Genomic DNA, 26,765 nt, shown 5'->3' on the forward strand with positions numbered 1-26,765 from the left:
ACCAAGAGTGTTTTGAATTGCGGACTCGGGACAGCCGAGTGAATGGGACCAACCATGTAGACTGCTCACAGACTGCTGTCTGCCCGTCTTCTGACCGCACCTCGATACTTCCCGACTGTGGGTGGATGTGTCATTCTAATGCTATTCTGCCTCAATCAGCCTATGTGTGATGGGATCTAACAATAATATGGACAAACAAGGAGCTACAACCCCTGGCAAAAATTATGGAATCACCGGCCTCGGAGGATGTTCATTCAGTTGTTTAATTTTGTAGAAAAAAGCAGATCACAGACATGACACAAAACTAAAGTCATTTCAAATGGCAACTTTCTGGCTTTAAGAAAAAAAATTGTGGCAGTCAGTAACGGTTACTTTTTTAGACCAAGCAGAGGAAAAAAATATGGAATCACTCAATTCTGAGGAAAAAATTATGGAATCATGAAAAACAAAAGAACGCTCCAACACATCACTAGTATTTTGTTGCACCACCTCTGGCTTTTATAACAGCTTGCAGTCTCTGAGGACTTAATGAGTGACAAACAGTACTCTTCATCAATCTGGCTCCAACTTTCTCTGATTGCTGTTGCCAGATCAGCTTTGCAGGTTGGAGCCTTGTCATGGACCATTTTCTTCAACTTCCACCAAAGATTTTCAATTGGATTAAGATCCGGACTATTTGCAGGCCATGACATTGACCCTATGGAATGTTTTCACAGTTTTTGCTCTATGGCAAGATGCATTATCATCTTGAAAAATGATTTCATCATCCCCAAACATCCTTTCAATTGATGGGATAAGAAAAGTGTCCAAATTATCAACGTAAACGTGTGCATTTATTGATGATGTAATGACAGCCATCTCCCCAGTGCCTTTACCTGACATGCAGCCCCATATCATCAATGACTGTGGAAATTTACATGTTCTCTTCAGGCAGTCATCTTTATAAATCTCACTGGAACGGCACCAAACAAAAGTTCCAGCATCATCACCTTACCCAATGCAGATTCAAGATTCATCACTGAATATGACTTTCATCCAGTCATCCACAGTCCACGATTGCTTTTCCTTAGCCCATTGTAACCTTGTTTTTTTCTATTTAGGTGTTAATGATGGCTTTCGTTTAGCTTTTCTGTATGTAAATCCCATTTCCTTTAGGCAGTTTCTTACAGTTCGGTCACAGACGTTGACTCCAGTTTCCTCCCATTCGTTCCTCATTTGTTTTGTTGTGCATTTTCGATTTTTGAGACATACTGCTTTAAGTTTTCTGTCTTGACGCTTTGATGTCTTCCTTGGTCTACCAGTATGTTTGCCTTTAACAACCTTCCCATGTTGTTTGTATTTGGTCCAGAGTTTAGACACAGCTGACTGTGAACAACCAACATCTTTTGCAACATTGCGTGATGATTTACCCTCTTTTAAGAGTTTGATAATCCTCTCCTTTGTTTCAATTGACATCTCTCGTGTTGGAGCCATGATTCATGTCAGTCCACTTGGTGCAACAGCTCTCCAAGGTGTGATCACTCCTTTTGAGATGCAGACTAACGAGCAGATCTGATCTGATGCAGGTGTTAGTTTTGGGGATGAAAATTTACAGGGTGATTCCATAATTTATTCCTCAGAATTGAGTGAGTCCATATTTTTTCCCTCTGCTTGGTCTAAAAAAGTAACCGTTACTGACTGCCACAAATATTTTTCCTGATTTCTTATAGTGTTTCTTAAAGCCAGAAAGTTGCCATTTGAAATGACTTTAGTTTTGTGTCATGTCTGTGATCTGCTTTTTTTTTCTACAAAATTAAACAACTGAATGAACGTCCTCCGAGGCCGGTGATTCCATAATTATTGCCAGGGGTTGTAGAATGTCTCAGCTTTATGAAGAACGTGCACTTGAGGAGAAACTGTGTCCCAGTTTTCTACCGGCCTGTAAAGTGTTTGCCATTAACCTTGCGGATCATGGTCATACTGGGCTGCATTTTCCAGGTGTCCATATGAGGGTCAAAGGCTTCGACAGTGATAAGCTGCAGCTCGTGGGTTTCTCCTCCGAGAACGTAGATCACACTGTCCAACTCCACCACACCAAAGTTCTGACGGACCTGGGTAAATTAATGACATCACATGACAGCAATCACCAAGACAATCAAAAGACTGAAGGTCATTTAGTCTCATTTGACTGAATGCTGCCAAGAGGGACCCAAACAAAGACAACGTGGCCATGTAGCTTCAAATCCTTTTGATCAGACACCGCAGTATAAAATATTGTGCAAGGTATCCTTAGCAGATTTTCCCTTCAGTAATTCAACACATCTTATTTGAAAAATTCCAAATTTTAATATATTATTTTTTTTTTATTTCACCAAATAACACAATCAATTATAAAGTAAACAACTTAAAGACAACTGCTATCACTCAACAAATAATTGTACTATTCTGATGTTGGGCTTGCAGACACTGAAACCAACAACAGAGAAAACCACACGGCCTCAAGGACAAAAGCTGAGGCCTACAACGCTTCCAAAGCGCTATAAACTGATTTGACAATCCAAACACCCAATCACCCACAAACCCTTGCAGTAAGGTGGCATTTAAACAGTATACAAAAGTGGGCATCAACAGAAGTGAGCCAATTCTTGATTCCATGGTGGCCTGTTGAACTCGTATCTGATAGTCTGTCGGCTTCAACGCAAAGTGCCACCAATCAGCTGTTTACAGCGCTTCACCCAGACCAAGCTAAATCCATCCGCTCTCAAAACTTCACTTGCGACCAAGGAGACTGTTAAAAATGCTGCTCTGTGAGAAAATAGCTGGTTTCACTTTCCAGCACAGTCAGTGTACTACATCTGGACAAAGGTTTTATCACTGTTTCAGGCAGGAACAAAACTGTTTTTGGACTGAGGACTTTACAAAGAGCTACCAGCTGAGCAGCCTGCTGCATTAGAACAATCTGTAAGCGTCTGCTGTGTTTTCTCTCTCTCTCTGTCTTTTAATTAGGACTCATATTTAGGACAAACACACCTTTATTGTCTGATTTCAGCTGCATTGTGCTGGTGTAAAGAAACAGAACCAGAAAACCTCTGTCAGCGTCCAAGTGCTGACTACTTAGTATAACTGAACTCTTCTTTAAACATGAAGCATTCTGTGTACCTGCAGCATGGGGGTGATGGGGCTCCAGGTGTTGGAGTCAGGGTCGTACTTCTCTCCACTGTCCAGGACAGTGTGCTGTTCATCCATTCCACCCATCACAAACAGAAAACCGTCTGAGACACAAAATACAAAGTCAGGACTCTCCTGAATTCTGGTGTCAAACCTTCAGGTCACTGAAATGTCCAACATGAGCAGAAAGAAAGAAAGTGTCTTCTGCCTCTGTGACACTAACCAGCAGAAACCATGCCGTGGCCCTGACGAGCCACCGTCATCGGCTGGAGTTCGATCCAGGCCTGTCTGTTGGGATCGTAGAGGGGACACATGCAGCGAGTCACCGCGGTCGGCTTTCTGCTTCTGTGTGGTGAGAAACCATCACAGCAGACAAACTGTCAGAGGACTTTAAAACCAATTCACTTTTTACGCTGGTTCTGAACGAAAGGAATTTCAACTGCTGCTGAAAAGCAAAACAGAAACAACAAACAGGTTCAAAAGGACCTCAATGTGCCGCAGGAAAAAATTACTCTGTTTACCAAAGTATACAAGAGTCAATCAATCCAAAATGGCCACCAAGATGGCTCATTTTAAAACTACACCCCAGGCAGAGGGTTTTCATTTTAGGTTGGATCAAGAAGCCCTTTTCAAGCAGTAGCAAGTTATGATTTAATGCCATATTAGCATCTGTGGCTATTTAGCAACTATACTGATGTCCATGAATCAAGGTCATTTCAGGGTCAGATTCAAAACAAACAAGTCTGGGTCCACCGAATAAAGGATGAATAATGTGTGACACAGCATATCTTGTTACAGTGTTCGGTTACAAATAAGTATTTGAACACCCTGCGATTTCACAAGTTCTCCCACTTAGAAATCATGGAGGGGTTTGAAATTTTCATCTTAGGTGCATGTCCACTGTGAGAGACATAATCTAAAAAAAATCCGGAAATCACAATGTATGATTTTTTTAAAATAACTTATTTGTATATTACTGCTGCAAATAACTATTTGAACACCTACCAACCAGCAAGAATTCTGGCTCACACAGACCTGTTAGTTTTTCTTTAAGAAGCCCTCTTATTCTGCACTCTTTACCTGTATTAATTGCACCTGTTTGAACTTGTTACCTGTATAAAAGACACCTATTCACACACTCAATCAATCACACTCCAACCTGTCCACCATAGCCAAGACCAAAGATCTGTCTAAGGACACCAGGGACAAAACTGTAGACCTGCACAAGGCTGGGATGGACTACAGGACAACAGGCAAGCAGCTTGGTAGAAGACAACAACTGTTATGATTATTTATTAGAAAGTGGAAGAAACACAAGATGACTGTCAATCTCCCTCGGTCTGGGATTCCATGCAAGATCTCACTTTGTGGGGTAAGGATGATTCTGAGAAAGCTCAGAACTACACAGGAGGACCTGGTCAATGACCTGAAGAGAGCTGGGACTACAGTAACAATGATTACATTAGTAACACATGATGCTGTCATGGTTTAAAATCCTGCAGGGCAGCAAGGTCCAACTGCGGGTTTGTACTGGAGCATCTATTTTTGGACTAAATTTAAAAAAATGTGACATCTTTAAATGCTACTGTGAATTGAAAACCCACACTTTAAAGGGACCAGGTGTGGGAGGGCTGGAGGTTTGACCAAACCCATGCCTAAACGTGCGCCAACATTGCATTATCATGGCGCTATCATGGCACTACGTGGCTTAGCGTGGCTGATGCGAGGCATTCAAGGCTCTAATGACCGGTTGGTCTTGGCTCACTAGCGGCTGCTACGTAGCACATGCGGGGTACAGAGAGGCACATAGAGGCACCTTAGTAGTGGATACGTGATAGATGAAAACGTGGGTCACTCTTCAAATAATCGCTGATACACCAATGCATAACTCATTATTCATGGCTTATTATTCGGTGGAACTGAGGCTACGGGACTGAGAATCTTTTAGTATCTCACAGTTTGATCAGGTTCCGAATCATGGGGTCACAATTCGATAAAAAAAGATTAAAAAAAAAAATCAATTTATGATTCTGAATTAATTCAGTACACAGAACTGCTAATTTCAGGAGCTATTCCAGTGTGCTGAGAAAGGCAGCACAACAAATGATGCCACGAAAGCAAAGACAAGATCGTGACCAAGATCATATAGCTTTATATTTGAAAAAGGTCATGGAAACAAAAGTAAATCTTGGAGTAAAGATTGATATTCCACAACGCTGTAGGGGCGCAGGTCTTCTAAAATGAAACATGATGGATCTAGTTATTCTTTTTGCACATTCAGAACTGGCTGGAAATTTGTTAAAATAAATAACTTGTAAATTGTAATGTTTTTTAATCTGTTGTAAAAGCCACAACTTAAACCAATTTAATTTAAAATGAAATATGATGAAAACTTAATTTTCATTATTTCACTGTATTTCATATTTGATGTTATTTGAGTAGTTGATTGATTTTACTGAGCCTCCAATAGGATAGATTAAAAAAATCATAAGGATAAAATCATACATATTCACATACATACAAAATATATAGATGTGAGAAAAATCAGTCATCAACTAAAATGGTAACATATTAAGAACAGTATGATCAAAATGATTAAAACTTAGACAGGCTTGCCGCACAAAGTCTGTCAATCCATCATTAACCCGGTGTCACTGATCGAAACCCCGCAACTAAAAATCGATCCGGCCTGCCTTCACTGCACATGCATCATTTCGAAGCATCAGCAGCATCATTTTTTGCAGCAATTCACTGATTATCACCTCGTTCGTTTCTGCTTAAAACTGCACTCCAGTCATCAGTGAAATGACGCATGCGCAGTGAAGCCAGGGTGGACTGATTATTTCTCAGCATGTGACGTCATTTTAGAAAAAGCAGAAATATTCCGATGGCTGACAGAGTAAAACGAAGACTGCTATGTCTGATAACAAAGATTCTGAGCTTTTATTCAAAAGTGAAGGCTCGGATTTACAGAGGAGATGACACACTTCACCCCAAAACTCTTAATTTTTCAGAGGATTGTCGGATTCTGAAACCTAACGTGTAAGAGTCTTGAGTAGGTTCAGCACCAGGTTGTTCTGATCAGACCAGATGCCCAACTGTTCCACCTCCTGTCTGTATGCAGCCTCATCACCATCCTGGACGAGACCAATGATGGTGGTGTCATCTGCAAACTTCAGGAGTTTGAGGGGTTCCCTGAGATGCAGTCGTTTGTATAGAAGGAGAGGAGCAGGGGGGAGAGCACACATCCCTGAGGGGCACCAGTGCTGATTGTCCGTGTGCTGGATTTCAGCACTGGCGGCCCTCAGGAGAAGGTGGAAACTTCAAAAGAACAGACAGCCTTGAACTACATACGGCAGCAACCCATACAGTCTATGATAGCAACATCATAGATCAATGGGGGCTTCCCTCAAATTGTGCAAGTCATGCTAGGAACCATTTAGTGACAGCCAATGACCTCAGCTGGCTGCTTGCTCAAATGACACAATGTAACATGGTGGAAAATGCTCCAAAGCGATTTATATCTGTGTAAAGCTAAAATACGTTTCTCATACATTTTGTAAAAGTTAACAAGAAATAATCACTTCTAAATCTAAAAATGCTGCTTTTGTACATCTTAAAGTGACTATGTCTCTTATTAAATGTAGATAATTTGACAAGAAATTCAACAAAAATACTTGGTAATATTTTACAATTCTGCAGTGCAAAAAGCTTTTCTCAGAACTCTGTTTTCCTAGTGGTACTTGTCAAGACTTTGTTAACAGTGTTCTTCAGTGAAGGTCAGAGGTCACATTAACTGTGTGATAAATGAGATACTCCACAGGAAATATGAGTAAGAAACAGAAAGCAGAAGCACTGACTTGCGATCCTCTCCTCCAGCGATGACGATGCATTCAGAGTAACCTCGAGGTTTGAAGTTTGCCAGCAGAGCTTCGCCTTGCAGCTGGGTATCCCCAAGCACCGGCTGGCAGTAATCCCTGATCACCTCCCTCATTAGCGGCTCTCCCGTGGCCTGACGGGATAAAATAAACGCAATTGCGGAGTCACTGCAACTCGGAAAGAATTATGGCCTCAAAAACTGAAAAGCTCAGTTACATATCAGAGGCATGTGCTGATCAAAACAGGGTTCATTTGTGAATTTTACACAATATCAGACATTCAATAATGTTATAATTCTTGGTGATTTCAATATCCATATACACTCACCCACAAGTTGTTATGTTACTGAATTCACACAATTTCTAGATACAGTGGTCCCTCGCTATAACGTGGTTCACCTTTTGCAGCCTTGCAGTTTCGCGGATTTTTTTTAGTGCAATTTTGCATGCTTCCTTTTTTTTTAACAGCGCATTGTGTTCTGCGTCCTTATCAGGCGGGCCGGTCGCGGCACCGGTCGGCATCACCGCAATTGCTCTCACTGCCTCCGATGCGCTTACCGAGTCTGCGGGCTCGGCAAGCGCCACAGCAGGCCACTCACACCGCCCCCCTGTCTGCTGTGCGGAGCTGTGGACAACTCTGGTAACAGGTCCAGAGACTACGCTCACTGTTTTGATGCGGAGCACTCCGCCAGCCCGCAAGTATAGACTTTATGCAGAAAAATCCACAGCGCCCACTGCATGGTCTCGGTAACTGCAGCCGCTGAGCTCCGTGGCCATGTGGATACTTTGTGGGTCCCGCATCCGTATCCCTGGAGGCAGTGAGCGAAGGGACAGCACGCGCATTGTGTTCTGCGTGTCTGTTTATAATCTTCTTGTCCAGAAGAAAAAAGAGTGTTTATACAGGAGAGAAAAGTGAGAAAATGTTAATGCCTGTTTGAGAAAAGTGTATAAAGTGTGTAGTGAGGGGTTTTACAGCCTTAAAACGTCTATAATAATTGTAGAAAAATAACGCTGACTAATTCGCGGATTTCGCCTATTGTGGGTTATTTTTAGAACATAACTCCCGCGATAAACGAGGGACCACTGTACACTAAATTTGATACATGTGACTGACCCTACGCACATAAAAGAGCATACACTGGATCTGATCATCGCAAATGTCCCCATCAATAATGTTCATGTGCACAACCTCGGAATATACGTAGGATTATAACTCAATTTCCCTTGAAATACCATTTCAGTTACCAATGAATAAATTAAAACATCAGATACACTTCTGTAACATAAAGAACATTAACCATGAACACATCTCAGGTGATCTTTAACAACTGACAATGTCTGCCCATCATACCTCTCTTGATGGGCTTGTGGATCACTATAACACTGGACTTCAACAGATACTTGAAACCCATGCCCCTCTGAAGACATGATCTGTAACCTTCACACACTTTGCCCCATGGTACACTGGTGCGCTGCGTAGACAGAAGGCGGCTGGGAGGGTCCTCGAGAGGCGCTTTGTCACCGCAGGTTTAACGGTTCACAAGGATGCTTACAGGGAAAATCAGAGGTCATATGCCAAATCGCTCAGTCTTGCACAGTCACAATATTTCTCTAATATCATAAACAACAGTCCAGGAAATTCCAAACAACTTTTCAAAACAGTAAATCATCTCCTCGGCCCACCAAGTCATGTACACAACACCAGTACAGAAAATCAGTGTAATAAATTTCTTGATTTTTTCATTTCAAAAATTGATACCATCAGTTCTACACTCAACAAAAATATAAACGTAACACTTTTGGTTTTGCTCCCATTTTGTATGAGATGAACTCAAAGATCTAAAACTTTTTCCATATACACAATATCACCATTTCCCTCAAGTATTGTTCACAAACCAGTCTAAATCTGTGATAGTGAGCACTTCTCCTTTGCTGAGATAATCCATCCCACCTCACAGGTGTGCCATATCAAGATGCTGATTACACACCATGATTAGTGCACAGGTGTGCCTTAGACTGTCCACAATAAAAGGCCACTCTGAAAGGTGCAGTTTTGTTTTATTGGGGGGGATATCAGTCAGTATCTGGTGTGACCACCATTTGCCTCATGCAGTGCAACACATCTCCTTCGCATAGAGTTGATCAGGTTGTCAATTGTGGCCTGTGGAATGTTGGTCCACTCCTCTTCAATGGCTGTGCGAAGTTGCTGGATATTGGCAGGAACTGGTACACGCTGTCGTATACGCCGGTCCAGAGCATCCCAAACATGCTCAACGGGTGACATGTCCGGTGAGTATGCCGGCCATGCAAAAACTGGGACATTTTCAGCTTCCAAGAATTGTGTACAGATCCTTGCAACATGGGGCCGTGCATTATCCTGCTGCAACCTGAGGTGATGTTCTTGGATGTATGGCACAACAATGGGCCTCAGGATCTCGTCACGGTATCTCTGTGTATTCAAAATGCCATCAATAAAATGCACCTGTGTTCTTCGTCCATAACAGACGCCTGCCCATACCATAACCCCACCGCCACCATGGGCCACTCGATCCACAACATTGACATCAGAAAACCGCTCACCCACACGACGCCACACACGCTGTCTGCCATCTGCCCTGGACAGTGTGAACCGGGATTCATCCCTGAAGAGAACACCTCTCCAACGTGCCAAACGCCAGCGAATGTGAGCATTTGCCCACTCAAGTCGGTTACGACGACGAACTGGAGTCATGTCGAGACCCCGATGAGGATGACGAGCATGCAGATGAGCTTCCCTGAGATGGTTTCTGACAGTTTGTGTAGAAATTCTTTGGTTATGCAAACCGATTGTTTCAGCAGCTGTCCAAGTGGCTGGTCTCAGACGATCTTGGAGGTGAACATGCTGGATGTGGAGGTCCTGGGCTGGTGTGGTTACACGTGGTCTGCGGTTGTGAGGCTGGTTGGATGTACTGCCAAATTCTCTGAAACGCCTTTGGAGACGGCTTATGGTAGAGAAATGAACATTCAATACACGAGCAACAGCTCTGGTTGACATTCCTGCTGTCAGCATGCCAATTGCACGCTCCCTCAAATCTTGCAACATCTGTGGCATTGTGCTGTGTGATAAAACTGCACCTTTCAGAGTGGCCTTTTATTGTGGGCAGTCTAAGGCACACCTGTGCACTAATCATGGTGTCTAATCAGCATCTTGATATGGCACACCTGTGAGGTGGGATGGATTATCTCAGCAAAGGAGAAGTGCTCACTATCACAGATTTAGACTGGTTTGTGAACAATATTTGAGGGAAATGGTGATATTGTGTATGTGGAAAAAGTTTTAGATCTTTGAGATCATCTCATACAAAATGGGAGCAAAACCAAAAGTGTTGCGTTTATATTTTTGTTGAGTATAGTTTAACATCTCACAGTACTCTGCCATCTACCCCCTAACTACAGCTACCTTTTCTCATTTTGCCCTTCCCACACAGGGACAGGTTGAGGCCCTCATCAGAAAAATGAGAGCCTCCACATGTCCTCTTGACCCCCTCCCTACTGCCCTGATTAAATTGAATATCAATTCCATAATCCCGCTCATCACTGTCATTATACACTTTTCGCTGCAAACTGGATATCTCCCAACTTCACTCAAAACAGCTCTTATCAACCCCCTGCTAAAGAAACCTTCTCTTGATCCTGATATTCTATCTAGTTACTGGTCCATCTCCAATCTTCCTTTTCTTTCAAAAATCATAGAAAAAACTTTTGCCACCCAAATTCACAATCACCTGCACTCTCACAGTCTTTATGAAATGTTTCAGTCAGGGTTTCGCACCGCACATAGCATAGAGATAGCCCTGGTTAGGGTCACCAATGACTTGCGGTTGGCCTCTGATCAGGGCTCTCCATCTCTCTTATTACTCTTGGACCTCTCAGCCACCTTCGACACTGTGGACCATTCTATTCTCCTCCACCGTTTGCAATATTTCATTGGCATCTCCCACACAACACTCCAGTGGTTTCGGTCCTACCTGACTGACAGAGCTGAGTATGTGGCTCTGGGGGGAGCCAGGTCGAGGGCCCACACTGTCATCTGTGGAGTACCTCAAGGGTCAGTCCTCGGCCCCACACTATTTTACATCTACATGCTCCCCCTAGGCCACATCATCAGCAGGCATGTAGTTGCCTTTCATTGCTATGCTGATGATACTCAGCTCTATGTCAGGTTGGACACTACATTGGCCTCACTTTCAATAACTGCTCTTACGGCCTGCCTGGAGGAGACGGGGGTGTGGATGAATGACAACTTTCTTCAGCTTAACAGGAACAAAACCGAAGGTCTGCTCATTGGGACCCCTCACCAACTTCGGTCCTTTCCTCTGACTGTTTTTTCATTTGCCGGCCACAACATTTCCCTAAATTCCTCTGTCACTAACCTTGGGGTACAGTTTGATCACCACCTGCCATTTGACATCCACATCCAGCACCTCTGCAAAACTGTATTCTTTCATCTCCGGAACACTGCAAAGCTCCGTCCCTCCCTTTCCCTACCCGATGCTGAGAAATTGGTCCATGGTTTGTCTCCTCCAGGCTGGATTATTGCAATGCACTCCTCATCGGGATACCTAGCAGGAGCCTGCAGAGACTGCAATATATTCAGAACTGTGCTGCTAGGATCCTGAGGAAGTCCAAGCAAATCACACCCATCCTTAAAAACGTCCACTGGCTCCCTGTTAGGTTTAGGAAGGAATATAAGATCTGTCTCCTGACCTATCAGTGTGTCTGTGGCAGCACACCGGTGTACCTCAAAGATCTGATCAGTCCCTACAATCCATCACATCATCTTCGCTCTGCTGACAGTCACCAACTCCAGCTTTCAAAGGCCAAACTCCGCACTATGGGAGATAGGGCCTTCCAGACGGCTGCACCCCAAATGTCAAATGCTCTTCCCTACCATCTAAGACTGCCACAGTCAGCTGAAACTTTTAAAAAACACTTAAAGACGTGCTTGTTCTTAAAAGCTTTTTCTTAATTGTTTTCTTTTCCCCTTCGACTGGGTTTTATTTTGTTGTATTTTTATGGTAGCGCCTTGAGATTTGCTTGTCAAATGTAAGGCACTTTATAAATAAAATCATATATAGCATTAAAGTGAATTAATAAAATATTAATAAAATGAAGATTTACTTATTAAGCTGTGTGGGGCCTGGTTAGTACTTGGATGGGAGTCCTCTTTGGAACACCAGCGGCTGTGTGTGTTTCTCCAGGTAAAACTGGAGTTGTGTTAGGATTCAGGAAGGGCATCCGGTGTAAAACTTGTGCCAAATACCAATGCGGATCTGGCTGTATCCACTGTGGCGACCCCAAACAAAAACAAACGGGAGCAGCCAAATGGACAACTGTAAAATATTCAACAAACAACCACAAATATTTAAGATGTGAACTTTATTTGGAAAAAAATATCCCAGCTATAATAGGGCAGCGCAGTCTCCTGACACCCTGTGTGATATCACTGGATTTGTCCACTTATGGGGACAGCCAGTCCTCTTGCACAATATATACACAACTTCACACAGGAAAATGTTCTACTGTTGTTTTCAGCTGCAATCATTGAAGCAGTCGCGAAAAATGCAGTTTTTTTAGGTTCCCAGTGGAGAAGGGAAGACAAGGCAAATGTGAGAGGCCGTGTCAGTAAGTGTTAGCTGACACAGCTAACCAGAGAAGCTCCGTTCTCTGACCTGCAAAACCACCTCGACACGTTAAAGCTCCAGGTCATAAACAAACCGCAAAACGTCCACTTTCCACCGCATCATCACTTTTTCGCAGAGGAAGTGCCGCATTTCTGTCCCCGGAAGTAGCGAAATTACATCAGATGGGCCGTATTTTACCCCTTTAGTGCCGGCCCTCAAACGAGACTGCACTGCCCAATTGTCAGAGAACTATGAAGGTAATGCACAAAAAAAAAAAAAAAAAAAAAAAAAAGCTGATTAAAAAAAAACCCCACACACAACAATCAATTGTGTTATTTTTCATAATTGTAGTAAAGGTTTGAGATAATTGTGATATTGATTTGTAATCCTGTCACACAGCCTTACTTTTCGGGTTTTACTCATTTTTTTATATATGGTTGTTGAATTTCAGGCAGCTTGACAGTATTCCACAAAGATATTTGGCCTCAGAAAGTTGATCAATCTGCTGACCATTGATCTTCAAATCTAATGTTCAGTACTCAACGTGAACCATCTTCCAGTAGAAAAACAAATGAACGTTTTGAGTTTTTCTGATCAAGCATCAGACATGACACAAATTTATTACCACAAAGTTAACCCAGGTGCAAAGTTATCACCCTGGTTCAGGGTTGGCCAGTTCAACCATGAGCAGCCTGCGTATACAGAACCTAGATCCAGCGCATATTACTGGCTACAGTCAGGGGAATTACAACAGCCTCTTTTCATGTAAACATCACCAGACAGGGAAGAATAACAGCAGCCCACAGTCATCCTGAGCATTTGTTCACAAACGTGTTATCATTTCAGCTGCGAGCAGCATTTGACATCCGTGAGAGCGCCAAGTGGCAATCACAAGAAAATCAACAGATCCTTTCACCTGTGAAGCCCACACTCGACATTTGTGAGAGTGCTACGCGGTATTCAAGTGACACTCAGGCAATATATATGCAGACATTTTTGCCGCAAGTCAGTGCAATATTCAATTAAATTTATTTCATTTGTATAGCACCAAATCACAACAACACTGCCTCAAGGTGCTTCACGTGAGTAAGGTCTAACTTTACCAACCCTGAGCAAGCACACAGGTGAAAGTGGTAAGGAAAAACTCCCTCTGATGAGGAAGAAACCTCAAGCAGACCAGATTCAGAGGGGTGACCCACTGCTTATGCCATTCTAACAGTTACAAGGTTTTTACAGATTTTACATTTCTTAACAAACAGAAGAAGCAGAAAACAGAAACAGAAAAAAACAGAAGAGCAACAAAACAAAGTCTTTAACTGAAATTAAAAAATAGTCCATCTGGGGTTAGTTAGGTAAACTCTGTGCAACCAATTCCAGAACAGGCAGGTCCTGAACAAGTAGGGCTTCTAGTCAATGGTGCAACAGACAGGGCATCCTGAGGTCAGTAAGGCACCCCGAGGTTCAGGCCCAGCATTCTTTGAAGGGCTCATCAGTGCCTCAGACAGAGAGAAAAGAAGCAGAATCAGTCAGCTGGAAATAACTGCACCAGAGGCAGTAAGTCAACAGGGAAGCAGAGAGATTAAAAAGATGGTGGTGGGCAATTAGTGTGGTGTAATGGACAATTTTCACGTTGCGCTGCCATCTTGAAACCAAGACTTTCGGTTAGTGCGCCTCTCGCTTGCGTGTTTGGCATCACTAGGAACACCAGCTCACCTGTCAGATTTCCAGGGAGTGAAATGACCACTGGAGGTGAATTCCATACCGTATCAGTAAGTAATTTTGGTGTCGTTGTTAACCCACAAGGAATGAGAAGGAACGCTGCAGTGCTGTGAATATCGATGTAAAGCCCCGGTCACACGGCATGAACGAAGGACACTGAAGCCAAAACGAAACAAGAAACCTGGACTTACGTTGACTTTCAGAAACATAATTTAACTGTCGTCCAGCTTTGCGCACAGCCTCTCTAGCCAGAGATAGCATGCGAACATGCAGATTTATTGTTTCATTTTGGCTTCGGTGTCCTTCGTTTGTGCCGTCAGACTGGGGCTTCGTTGCTAGGAAAGTTCAACGATCAAAATACCAACATTCTGGGGACAATAAACACGCTTTCACTATTATTTGATTTGTTTGTGCAACTGACATCATTATTCAAGCATTCAAAATTAAACTGTTGCTTTGATATTTTTATCATTTTCTGACTTTTCTTGACACCTTTAAGGAGATCTTTTTTGAACAACTGAGCACTGCTAAAACACTTAGACTCTTCTTCATCACCCACAGTCCATGAAACATGGCCCCCACCTTTCCTCCACCATCACACTCAGCACCTGTTCCCCTCAAGGCTGTGTACTGAGCCCCCTCCTGTTCACCCTTTACACGCACGACTGCTCTCCGACCCATCCCACAAACATCATCATAAAGTTTGTGGATGATACCACTGTGATTAGGCTCATCTCAGGGGGGGATGAGACCGACTACAGAGATGAGGTAAATCGACTGACAGCGTGGTGTTCAGCTAACAACCTGCTGCTGAACACCACAAAAACAAAAGAAATAATCCTGGACTTCAGGAAGAACAGGGCTGACCCAGCCCCGTTCTACATCCAAGGGGACTGTGTGGAAAGGGTCAGCTCCATCAGGTTCCTGGGAATGCAGCTCTCTGACAGCCTCTCCTGGACTGCCAACACCACAGTGGTGGTGAAGAAAGCCCAGCAGTGACTCCACTTCCTGCAGGTGCTCAGGAGAGACAATTTGGAGGAGAAGCTGCTGGTGCTGTTCTACAGAGCCACCATCGAGAGCATCCTGACGTACTGCATCACAGCGTGGTACGGGGGGTGCACAGCAGCAGGCAGGAGAGCGCTGCAGAGGGTGATCAAAATGGCCCAGGCAATTCTGATTCTTATTCTGTTCTGCTGACCTAGGACTGTGTAAGAAGTCTCCACGACACTAGCCCTGTGCTTCACTAACAGACCCACAAATCAGATGGATTGAGGATGAGACCTGTTCCATTGTTAAAAATATGAATTAAAAGGACAGGAAGCATAGTTCCATACAACACCGGTATGCTAGCCGTACAATAGATGCGTCTTTAGTCTGAACTTGAATGTTTCCATGGAATCTGACTGTTTTATCTCTGTGGGGAGATCATTCCACAAGACAGGTGCATGATAAGAGAAGGCTCTGTGGCCTGCCAATTTTTTTTTGACCTTAGGGCCCTGTCACTTCTTGACAATTTAGCCAGCGTATGCTGAGAGCCATGTTTCCACCAAGTGGTCCTGATCAGTACTGCATGGGATGGTGCGGGACGGGACAGTTAAGGTTCAGACTTCAGACAACTTTATTGATCCCAAAAAAGGGCAATTACGTTTACACTCCAATTACCTCAGACAAGATACAGCAATTAATCCACAATTATTACTCGTTTGCCGTAATAATGGCACGCATCAAAATTAAAGACAACACATATACATTTGACATTGTTTATGTGTAATAAACTTGAAGCAGTCCGTCATCCGAATTGAGGTAAGTGGGTGAAGGCAGCTGCAACTGGAGTCGTGCCGCCGCTAGCTTGGGGGGGAACGGGGACGTGCCGCAGCTTAAAAACCGCGCAGCCCCCGGAGGGGGGAGAGGTGTGGCATGAGCGGTGGCCGGGATGGGGTAAAGTGATGGGGGAGCAGGAAAGGAAGTAAAGGGGAAACAATATATGGAGCATGCTTCAGTCTTGTCCATGTGTAAGTCTGTCAGTTTATTGTCTTTGTGGGTTGAGATAAGAAGGAGCCGAATAATCTCAAAAGAGCCTGAAGACATTCCTCTGGAGGTAAACAGTGGGCAATTTGTCCTTGAGTCTAGATAAGCCTGGAGTGTTGTGGTTGAGCAGTGAAAAACACTTTTAACAGTTCCACTTGAACAACCAAATCCCAAATATGAATTAAGAATATTCACCGGCCTCCGAAACCTTCAGCTTCAACTACAAGGCATGCATCAACTCCAAGGTGTCATCCAATTTGCGTCTGAGTTCAAGAGTCAATGCAGTCTGAGAATGCACTGCCTTGCCAACCCCGTTAATCATGACGACAAGCGAGGGGCCGTGGTTCTTGATGCCGCTGTCTTGCCAATTTTCCAGTAGATCAGGGCAGCACATAAGCCAGAAAGTACCAGCCCTGCTACCATGAGACCAAAAATGAATAAATCCTCGACGTCCTCAACGTAGAAAGGCGCCAAGCATGCAACACGCCAAGACCCCCAGGAGTCGAGGACATAGCCCGCAGTATACGTTCCATCTGGGCAGGTAGGATCCCCCAGTCCTGACCTTCTTGTATAAAAAATGGTGTCAATAGCATTTAGAGACCAGCTGATCAATTCCATGGTTAATCCAATAGTAGTCCAATAGATCCAGTATCCAATATAATTTGAGGAATTCACAGTCTGGTGAAGTCGGGAAATGAAGGTTAAAGGCAGAGAACAGAGAGCACAGAGATAAGGGAGAGTGGAGGAGATGCGACCGCCCTTGTCGGAGTCCCAACCAAGCCAAGTTTGGCTTGGTTTGCATTTTCACCGCCAGCAGAACCCTTTTGTTTAGCAGGTGGACACACATAAATATTGACGAGCACGTTATCGGGCATGCGTACACTGTTGCATGGCTTGGCCCCTCCACATGCAGGTCAAACAGAGTAAACAGACTGATGTTTGTATTAAATGCTGACGTGACTAAATTAGGTGCTGTGACCCTTTCAACTTTTAAAATAAGTCAATTGTCTTGATGTGGAGTAAAGCGCTGGTGTCGCGGCTTGATCAGTCCCCCCAGCCCCGTCTGATCACTCCTCCTGCCTGGTTTCTGGCTCAGAAACTCACCAGGAGCAGAAAAAACACAGGATTAAAATGCTACGTTTCTTCAGCCATGACAAGTAACTGCATTTTCAGATGTCATTTTCCAAAATGGATACGTTTTCATCAGCCTGTAATGATGAATCCAACTGAAATGACGCAACAGGTAAGATTAACTGACTCCGTGTGTGAATGGTTTTAATATTTGAAACAGGACTGCAGCTTTCAGCCAATCAATGGACAGTATTTCTACTTATGAGTAACTTATAAGAAATGTGTGTCAACAACTGCATAAATTATCTACAACTTATGTCCCACATGTACAGAATGTATGAGTCATACGCTGGCATGTGTTGAAAATACTGAACATGCCAAAACTTTTCTGAGGTACTCGGCGATTTACGACGTATATCAGCATGCTTCAATGTGCTCTTAACTTATATAAAAGTAACCCACAATTTATGAGATGTCCACCAGTGTTTTGAATACGGTCAGCATACAGTGGCTAAATTGACAAGGTGTGACAGGGGTGTTAAGGATACAAAGTAGTCCGTGCCCTGAGAAGGCAGAGTACGGGCCGGTTAGTACGTTGTAATTAGGTCAGCTAGGTAGGGAAGCGCTAATCCATGAATAATTTTACAGAACCTAAAAATCAGACTTCATAACTTTCTACTAAAATTCAGAATATTGATAAACAAAATGTCATTAATCGATTGCAGAGTTTACAGAACAGCAACAGGTCTTACAGACTGAATAGGACCTCCTCACAACATTTGATGAAGAAGGTCTTTCATTTCATTATTGGGCAGTTTATTATGAATATGGTGAAAAGCCAAGCAGACTTCTGACACATCAACCGAAACTTTGGGCTACCTCTCAACAAATGTGTCAAATTGAGGATTCATCTGGCAGTGTTGTTTCAGACCCTGCAAAAAAATGTGACCCCCCCCGATGAATCTGAAACACTGCGAGAGGCAGGTGATATAACTTCCTTCAGAAACTTGGCATTTCCACTGTTGACCAACTGATTGTAGATAGGCTTTCATGCACTCCTATGCTTAGATGAAATGGTGGTTTCAATTAAAAATATAATGCAATGGTAATGAGCTCAAAAACAGGAAACAGAATTTGACCCATTGACCTCTTAAAATAGGTCAAGGTTAGCCATAACAGCAAGGTAAGTTTTAAAATACACTTAAAGTCATTTTTATTCAGTCAATTAAGGGAAGAGGAACTCAACCCTTTAATTTGTTGTTCTCCCCTTCATCAACTTTCGGATGCGCCTGTTAGGGGGCGCCACAGCAGATCAATTGTATCCATCTCACCCTGTCCTCTGTATCTTCCTCTGTCACACCAACCACCTGCATGTCTTCCTTCAGCACATCCATAAACCTCCTTTTTGGCCTCCCTCTTCTCCTCCAGCCTGATGGCTCCATCCTCAGCATCCTTCTCCCTATATACCCTGGGTCCCTCCTCTGCACATGTCCAAACCATCTCAGTCTCACCTCTCTGACTTTGTCTCCAAACCATCGTACCTGAGCTGTCCCTCTGATACAGTTGGATGCAAAAGTTTGTGCACCCCTGATAATTTTCATAATTTTCCTTTAAAAATCATTGGTTGTCTGGATCAGAAATTTCAGTTAAATATATCATACAGCAGATGAACACACTGATAACTGAGAAGTGAAATGAAGTTTCTCGTATTTACAGAAAGCAGAAAATAATTATTTAAACAAAATTGGGTAGGTGCATAAATCTGGGGACCCTTGGCATTTTATTGATTTGAATACACTGAGCACTAATTATTGGAACACAAAATTGGTTTGGTAAGCTCATTAACCCTTGACCTCCTTACACAGGTGAATCTGATTGTGAGAAAGGGTATTTAAGGTGGCCATTTGCAAAATGTTTCTCGTGTTTCCATCTCTTCTAGTAAGTGGCAACATGGGAGCCTATAACCAACTCTCAAATGACCTGAAAACAAAGATTGTTCAACATCATGGTTTACAGGAAGGATACAAAAAGCAGGTGTACGCAGGTGGCCAGACTTCATTTAAGGGGAGGACAGCGGTATTTCAGAAAGGTTTCACATAAACCAATCATATCTAGGCGGTGTTCCATAACTAGATCATTTTGTATTCAGCTGACTATCAGGCAACATGGGCTAGTGTGTCGTTAATACCAATTCATCAAGATACCAACTGAGAATCTGTCATTGATTTGCATGTTTTGTTGCAAATTTGCGGATCCAACTACTCTCCAACAATTCAGCGAGATACTACCATTACCAAATGTTTTGGTACAAACCACAACTAAAAAATTCCTACTTTCTCAACAAAAATAACTTTAGCTCTGTGATATATACAACCCCAATTCCAATGAAGTTGGGACATTGTGTAAAATGTAAATTAAAAACAGAATACAATGATTTGCAAATCCTCTTCAACCTATATTCAATTGAATACACCACAAAGACAAGATATTTAATGTTCAAACTGATAAACCTTATTGTTTGTGCAAATACGAGGTCTGTCCGAAAAGTAACGGACCTTTTTATTTTTTCAAAAACTATATGGATTTGAATCATGTGCGCTCGCATCAGCCAAGCTTGAACCTTCGTGCGCATGCGTGAATTTTTTCATGCCTGTCGGTTGCGTCATTCCCCTGTGGGCAGGCTTTGAGTGAGCACTGGTCCAGCCCCCTCGTCGGATTTTCATTGTCAGGGAAATGGCAGAGCGACTGCCGCTTTGCTCCATGAAATTTTTTTCAGAAACTGTTAGAGACAGCCAGTTGGAAACCATTCGAAAGATTCAGATGGCTTTCGGTGAAGATTCCTTCGGCGTCACACAGATTAAGGAGTGTTAAAACCTTTTTAAAGACGGCCCACAGCAGCGGAGGGCGTGGCGCACCGAGCGGCCATCGACAGAATCTCCACCAAAATCCATCTGAATCTTACAAAAGTGTGGCTTTGTAGCAAAAGAGTGCGGGTACTAGACTGGCCTGCCTGCAGTCCAGACCTGTCACCCATTGAAAATGTGTGGCGCATTATGAAGCGCAAAATACAACAACGGAGACCCCGGACTGTTGAACAACTGAAGTCGTACAGCAAGCAAGAATGGGAAAGAATTCCACCTACAAAGCTTCAACAATTAGTGTCCTCAGTTCCCAAACGCTTATTGAGTGTTGTTAGAAGAAAAGGTGATGTAACACAGTGGTAAACATACCACTGTCCCAGCTTTTTTGAAACATGTTGCAGGCATCCATTTCAAAATGAGCAAATATTTACACAAAAACAATAAAGTTAATCAGTTTGAACATTAAATATCTTGTCTTTGTGGTGTATTCAATTGAATATAGGTTGAAGAGGATTTACAAATCATTGTATTCTGTTTTTATTTACATTTTACACAATGTCCCAATGTTTCTGTGTAGGCTCTCAGTTGTCCAGTTGGTTTCCATAGTAGAGAAACTTGAATCTTCGACTGGACTGGGTTGCTTGACGCGAGGACATTTCGCTTCAAATCAGAGAAGCTTTCTCAGCTAAAATTCTTGCTCTGGTCATCTGACTTCTGACTTGACTCTTGTGGCTTCTGTTATTCTTCTCTACAAGAGTCAAGTCAGAAGTCAGACGACCAGAGCAAGAATTTTAGCTGAGGAAGCTTCTGTGATTTGAAGAGAAACGTCCTCGCGTCAAGCAACCCAGTCCAGTTGAAGATTCAAGCTTCTCTACAATGTCCCAACTTCTTTGGAACTGGGTTTGTATCTGCAGTCCACATTGTCTGATTGCCTGCCTTTTAAATAGGTTTGTTATAGGATGTCAACATTTGTGTTAGACAATACAGTCTTCGATAATAATTAACCATTCAACCTCACCTCAGAGTGTGGTGAGTCTTGAGGTGACAGGGTCTGATAGTATAATCTGCGTGACGACTTTACCTGCTCTCTCAGGTAGCTCGCGTCCAGGCCATGCAGCCATATTGAAGACATCACTTCTTTCATGTGAACCTACAGAGACAGAGGATTGGAAAATCATATGCACTTTGTTGTGGAGGGAACAAAAATAACTAGGACTGCAAGCAGTCATATACGGGCCCTCGTTCCGCGTGACTGCCTACCCAGGCCAGCGCGTCCCCTTGTGACCAGATGTGGACATGTGTGTACAGGGGCAACCACTCATCCCACAGTTCAAATTTCAAGCAAATCACACAATGCATGAAGGAGTTATGACATGTTGAAGGTTCATCCACTAGGGGGCGCTCAAAGCACAGAGAGGGCAGGTGTGTTCAGGGGCCAGCTGTCATCACACATGTGAAGTTTAAAGTCAATCAGGCAAAGCATGAAGGAGTTATCATGACTTGATGTTTCATGGCGAAGAAAAATGGCGGCGCCATAGCGGCCACACCCTTTGACATAGAGAAAAGCTTTCGATAACTTTTGATCAGTATCATCTCTGGATACTGTGAAAGAAATATGAAGTGCATTGGACAAAATCCCTAGGAGGAGTTCGTTCAAGTACGTGTGGAAATCAGGCCAAAATGACAAGAAAATTAAAAATAGCCGACTTTCTGTTTGGAGTAGACCATCGGTGCAAGAGACTTTTTTGTATGTCTATGCAAGTCACACGTGTACCAATTTTCATCTCCCTGCTCCAAAAAACCCCTATGGGGAGGTTTTCAAGGGGGCGCTATTGAGGCATTTTGCCCCACCCATGGGCAACGCCCCTATGAATTGTAAGAGGTTGTCGTGCTTGACCTCTGTAACAATTTTCAAAGGCGTCAAAAGGAAGAACGTTATTCCATGGTGAAGGGGCGATATTCGGCACGCCGTCACACGGACGCCGTAACTTGTAACTTCACGGTGATCATTGCCAATGTTCACCAACTTGTTCTGCATGTTTAGAAGTGGAATGAGTTGAATGAATTAAGTGTATCAATGAGATGAGGGGGAAAAGTCATGAGACAGGTTTGGGAGCATGCACTGGTGCTGCATGCTGCAGCGTTCATCAGACTGGAACTGTCCTGGATCTTGGCCTATCCCACACAGACAAGCAGGCCCTCCCCTCCTCCCAAAAGTATCACTTGATCTGCTGCAGTCAGGTGATAGGTGGATGTCTTCTTGGTGTCTTCTAGTTGCTGCAGTCCTCTGCGATCTGGTTTACGCTCACAGACGCATGTCCCACGGACATATCATCACTGACCCTCCCTCACAATGCAGGTAACACTGCAGAGGTCCCGAATACCAAAGACATACAATCATCTCCTGAACCCAGTGGTCAGCATCCAGGTCTTACACCCAAACATTAAGACTGAAAGCACTGGGACACCACATAGACAGCAGCCCCCGCCCCCCATAAATTTGCTATCATTAGGAATCTTAGGATGTCTCCACTACAAAGATAACTTATAACAGTAAAAATATTGGTACTTACTATGACATCACTGGTTTAGTAACCTGTCATTAACCACCCTATTATGAAATAAAAAACTGCAAGTAGCAGAAGAGGCCACACATGAAGTTACAACTTTCGACATGGGGGGTTTGTATGAAGGCCTACCCTCTGATCTGGAATGAGCCTGAAATATACAAGAAGTAAGTTCAACCTGGTTTGTGTGTATATGATGTCAGGCACCTGTGAAATTAGATTAGACAGAACTTTACTGATTCCTTGGGAAGACTCCCTCAGGGAAATTGATGTTCCAGCAGCCTTGTACAGCAGCACATAGAGTAAGAAGCACACAGAGTATCAAAAGTGAAAAAAGAAAAACAGTTTGCAAATATAAATACAAATACCAGACATACTAATCAATACTGGTTTACTGGCTACTACTGCTCCTCTCCTTCCCATCCTCTGTCTTCTTGTTACTCCTCCTCCCCCCGAGTTAAGAGTTGTACAGTCTGATGGTCTGAGAGACAAAGGAGTTTTTCAGTCTGTTGGTCCTGCACTTGGGGAGGAGCAGTCTGTGGCTGAAGAGGATCCTCTGGTTGCTGATGACGGTGTGCAGAGGGCGACTGACACTGTCCATAATGTCCAGCAGTTTGTCCAGTGTTCTCTTCTCTGCCACTGTCACCAGCGAGTCCAACTTCATGCCAACCACAGAGCCAGCCCACCTGATCAGTTTGTCCCGCCTAGATGTGCTGCCCCCCAGCACACCACGATGTAAAAGAGGACGCTGGATACTACAGACTGGTAGAACATCCACAGCAGTTTCCTGCAGATGTTAAACGACTGCAGCCTCCTCAGAAAGACCAATTCCCCAAAATTAACTAAAATGTCGCTGAAAAATGTACCAATTCAACTGCATTTCAAGCTTATAGAGTCATACTTTTTTTATTTAACAATTTTAACCAAATAATAATAATTAAAAAAAAAAATATATATGTATATATTATATAATAATAATATATATATATATATATATATATATATATATATATATATATATAATATATATATATATATATGTATATAAGCGGTAAACAGCAGCGAGATCAGCAGTCAGCTGCTTTCAGCGCTCTGTGAAGCTACAGAGCGCTGAAAGCAGATCAGAGCAGATAGAGATGCGTGTCGTTATCCGCTCTGACTTAAAAGGAAAAATAATCGTCCATAAAAATGTTTCAGAATCCAGAGTTGCTTCTGTGGGCAGATGCTGGTACACTCAGAAGTTTACAGTTTATTTTAGCGTTTAAAGGTTACCTGTTTCCAAAAAGCTTGGAGACGGTGAGAGCGAGGGGGAGGGGAGCAAAGAAGAGAGAGGGCGAGAGTGTTGTGTGGGCCGCTGAAGAGGAGGTACTGCTGGCCCACCACCACTAGAGGGCGCCCTGCCTGGAGTGCGGGCTCCAGGCACCGGAGGGCGCTGCCGCCTTACGGGAGCAGCCAGGATGACAGCTGTCACCCATCACTGGAGACAGCTGATCCCAATCAAGAAGGAGGTATATCAGCAGGACGGCATCTCCACCTCATTTGCCGAGATATCGCCTTACCAAAGAGGTAACAAACTCAGCCTACACATACGTGTGACTTTAATTGTGTTCTTGTGATTATCTGTAGGACAGCTGACTACCAGACAGCGTTTGGATAAGTACTCACCTTCCTACATTTCTTGATTGTTGTTGACGAGAGGTGGAGGTGGACTCTCCACCCTCCGTGTTGCTGGGTGCAGCCGCATCCACACCTGACTGTTTCTGTTTCCTGCCAGCAGTACCGGATCCGACGAGCGGAGGCAGTGGCCACCTGGGAATTCGGGACTTGGCGGCTCCAGTATTCCCGGGGTTCGGTGGCAGAGGAAATCGGGTTGGTTCCGGTTCGACTTGGACAGAAGTCTCCTATCGTCGAGCCTGCCCACACGACACCGTTGTAATTAGACTCAATCTCCATATTGTAATCGATTGTATTCGTTGTGCCTTTTTCACAACAGTAAAACAGTGTTATTTGATTCCTCCATTGTCCGTTCATTTGCACCCCTGTTGTGGGTCCGTGTTCCTACACTTTCACAACAGGATATCTCGGCCAACGTCATGGATCCCAAGGGGCGTCAATCGGCTGTTGAACGGCCAATGGAAGAACAGGATGCGCAGGCGTACGCAGGAGGGGTAATCGGTGAGTTGCAGCGGATCCTCACCGCTTTCACGACTCGGTTAGATTTGATGACCGAGCAGAACGTCCTCCTGAACCGCAGGGTGGAGGCTCTCGCCGCGCAGGTGGAAGCGCGCCCTCCGGGCGCCGCTGCGGCTCTCCCTCCCGTAGACCCTGTACGTAACATAGACGTTCCACTGGTTGTTCAACGACCCCTCCCACCTTCCCCGGAAGCATACATAAGCCCCCCAGAGCCGTACGGAGGCTGTGTGGAGACGTGCGCGGATTTTCTTATGCAGTGCTCGCTCGTCTTCACACAGCGTCCCGTCATGTACGCGACTGATGCTAGTAAAGTAGCTTATGTAATAAACCTGCTTCGCGGTGAGGCACGCGCTTGGGCTACAGCGCTCTGGGAGCAGAATTCACGGCTCCTTCTGACATATGATGGGTTTGTAAGGGAGCTCAGAACCGTGTTCGATCACCCTAATAGAGGCGAAACCGCTTCAACCGTGCTACTGTCAATGAGACAGGGGCGTCGGAGCGCAGCTGCCTATGCAGTCGACTTCCGCATTGCGGCTGCGAGGTCCGGCTGGAATAGCACTGCCCTCCGCGCCGCCTTTGTAAACGGACTGTCTTTGGTTCTTAAGGAGCACCTGGTGGCTAAGGACGAACCGCGGGATTTAGATGGGCTCATCGATCTTGTCATACGATTAGACAACCGGTTAGAAGAACGTCGGCGGGAACGAGACGAAGGGCGTGGCCGGGCACGCGCCGTCCCTCTCCCTTCCGGTTCCGACCACGCTCCGCCTTCCCCACGCTCCACGGCCCCTGCGCTCCGTGGGGCCACAGCTCCCCCTGCTGACGAAGCTATGGACACGAGTAGGGCAACATTTAGGGCACCAGATGCACAGAGGAGACGGGCCCACGCAGCTTGTTTTGTTTGTGGTGCAATAGAGCACCATATGAGAGACTGCCCCGAGCGGTTAAACTCCAACGCCCGCCCCTACAAACTGGGCTAGGGGTGGGCCGAGACATTCACGTGGGACACACCCACATTGCCACATGACTCCCAGTTACGATCCTTTATGAGGACTCAACCCTGAAGGCCCCAGCACTGGTGGACACGGGCTCTGAGGGGAATCTGCTGGACAGCAGATGGGCCAGGGAGATAGGGCTCCCTCTGGTGGCGCTTACCTCACCTGTACAGGTTCGGGCACTAGATGGCTCCCTACTCCCTCCGATCACGCATAAGACACCACCTGTAACTCTGGTGGTGTCAGGAAATCACCGGGAGGTGATCGAGTTTTTTGTGACCCAGGCCACCTCCCGTGTGGTTTTAGGTTTTCCCTGGATGTTGAAGCACAATCCCCGGATTGATTGGCCGTCCGGGGTAGTGGTTCAGTGGAGCGAGACCTGCCATCGGGTGTGTCTAGGTTCCTCGGTTCCTCCCGGCTCCCAAGCTAAGGAGGAGGTCAGAGTCCCGCCCAATCTGGGGACGGTGCCGGTGGAGTACCACGACCTTGTCGACGTGTTCAGCAAGGATCTGGCTCTCACACTTCCCCCCCACCGTCCGTATGATTGTGCCATTGATTTGGTTCCGGGCAGTGAGTTCCCGTCCAGTAGGCTGTACAACCTCTCACGGCCTGAGCGCGAATCAATGGAGACCTACATCCGGGACTC

The 26,765-nt window shown here is 44.5% G+C and overlaps 1 protein-coding gene across 3 annotated transcripts in view; it reads right to left on the reverse strand.

Moving 5' to 3' along the window:
• Nucleotides 1-1,850: 1,850 nt before the first annotated feature.
• gan (gigaxonin) overlaps nt 1,851-26,765 on the reverse strand; it is a 130,992-nt gene continuing 106,077 nt past the window's right edge. For 2 of the 3 annotated variants that reach the window (XM_034175728.1, XM_034175726.1), the window contains exons 5-9: nt 21,449-21,517; nt 7,008-7,159; nt 3,371-3,492; nt 3,139-3,251; nt 1,855-2,090 (exon numbers count right to left, since the gene is read on the reverse strand). In XM_034175728.1, coding sequence (XP_034031619.1) covers nt 1,911-2,090; nt 3,139-3,251; nt 3,371-3,492; nt 7,008-7,159; nt 21,449-21,517 — 636 coding nt within the window. In that variant the 3' untranslated portion in view covers nt 1,855-1,910. Of the gene's footprint in view, nt 2,091-3,138; nt 3,252-3,370; nt 3,493-7,007; nt 7,160-21,448; nt 21,518-26,765 lie in introns of all 3 variants that reach the window. The other variant, XM_034175725.1, reaches the window with a different exon arrangement.

The sequence above is a fragment of the Thalassophryne amazonica genome, chromosome 8, assembly GCF_902500255.1.
Source record: "Thalassophryne amazonica chromosome 8, fThaAma1.1, whole genome shotgun sequence".
NCBI lineage: Eukaryota > Metazoa > Chordata > Actinopteri > Batrachoidiformes > Batrachoididae > Thalassophryne > Thalassophryne amazonica.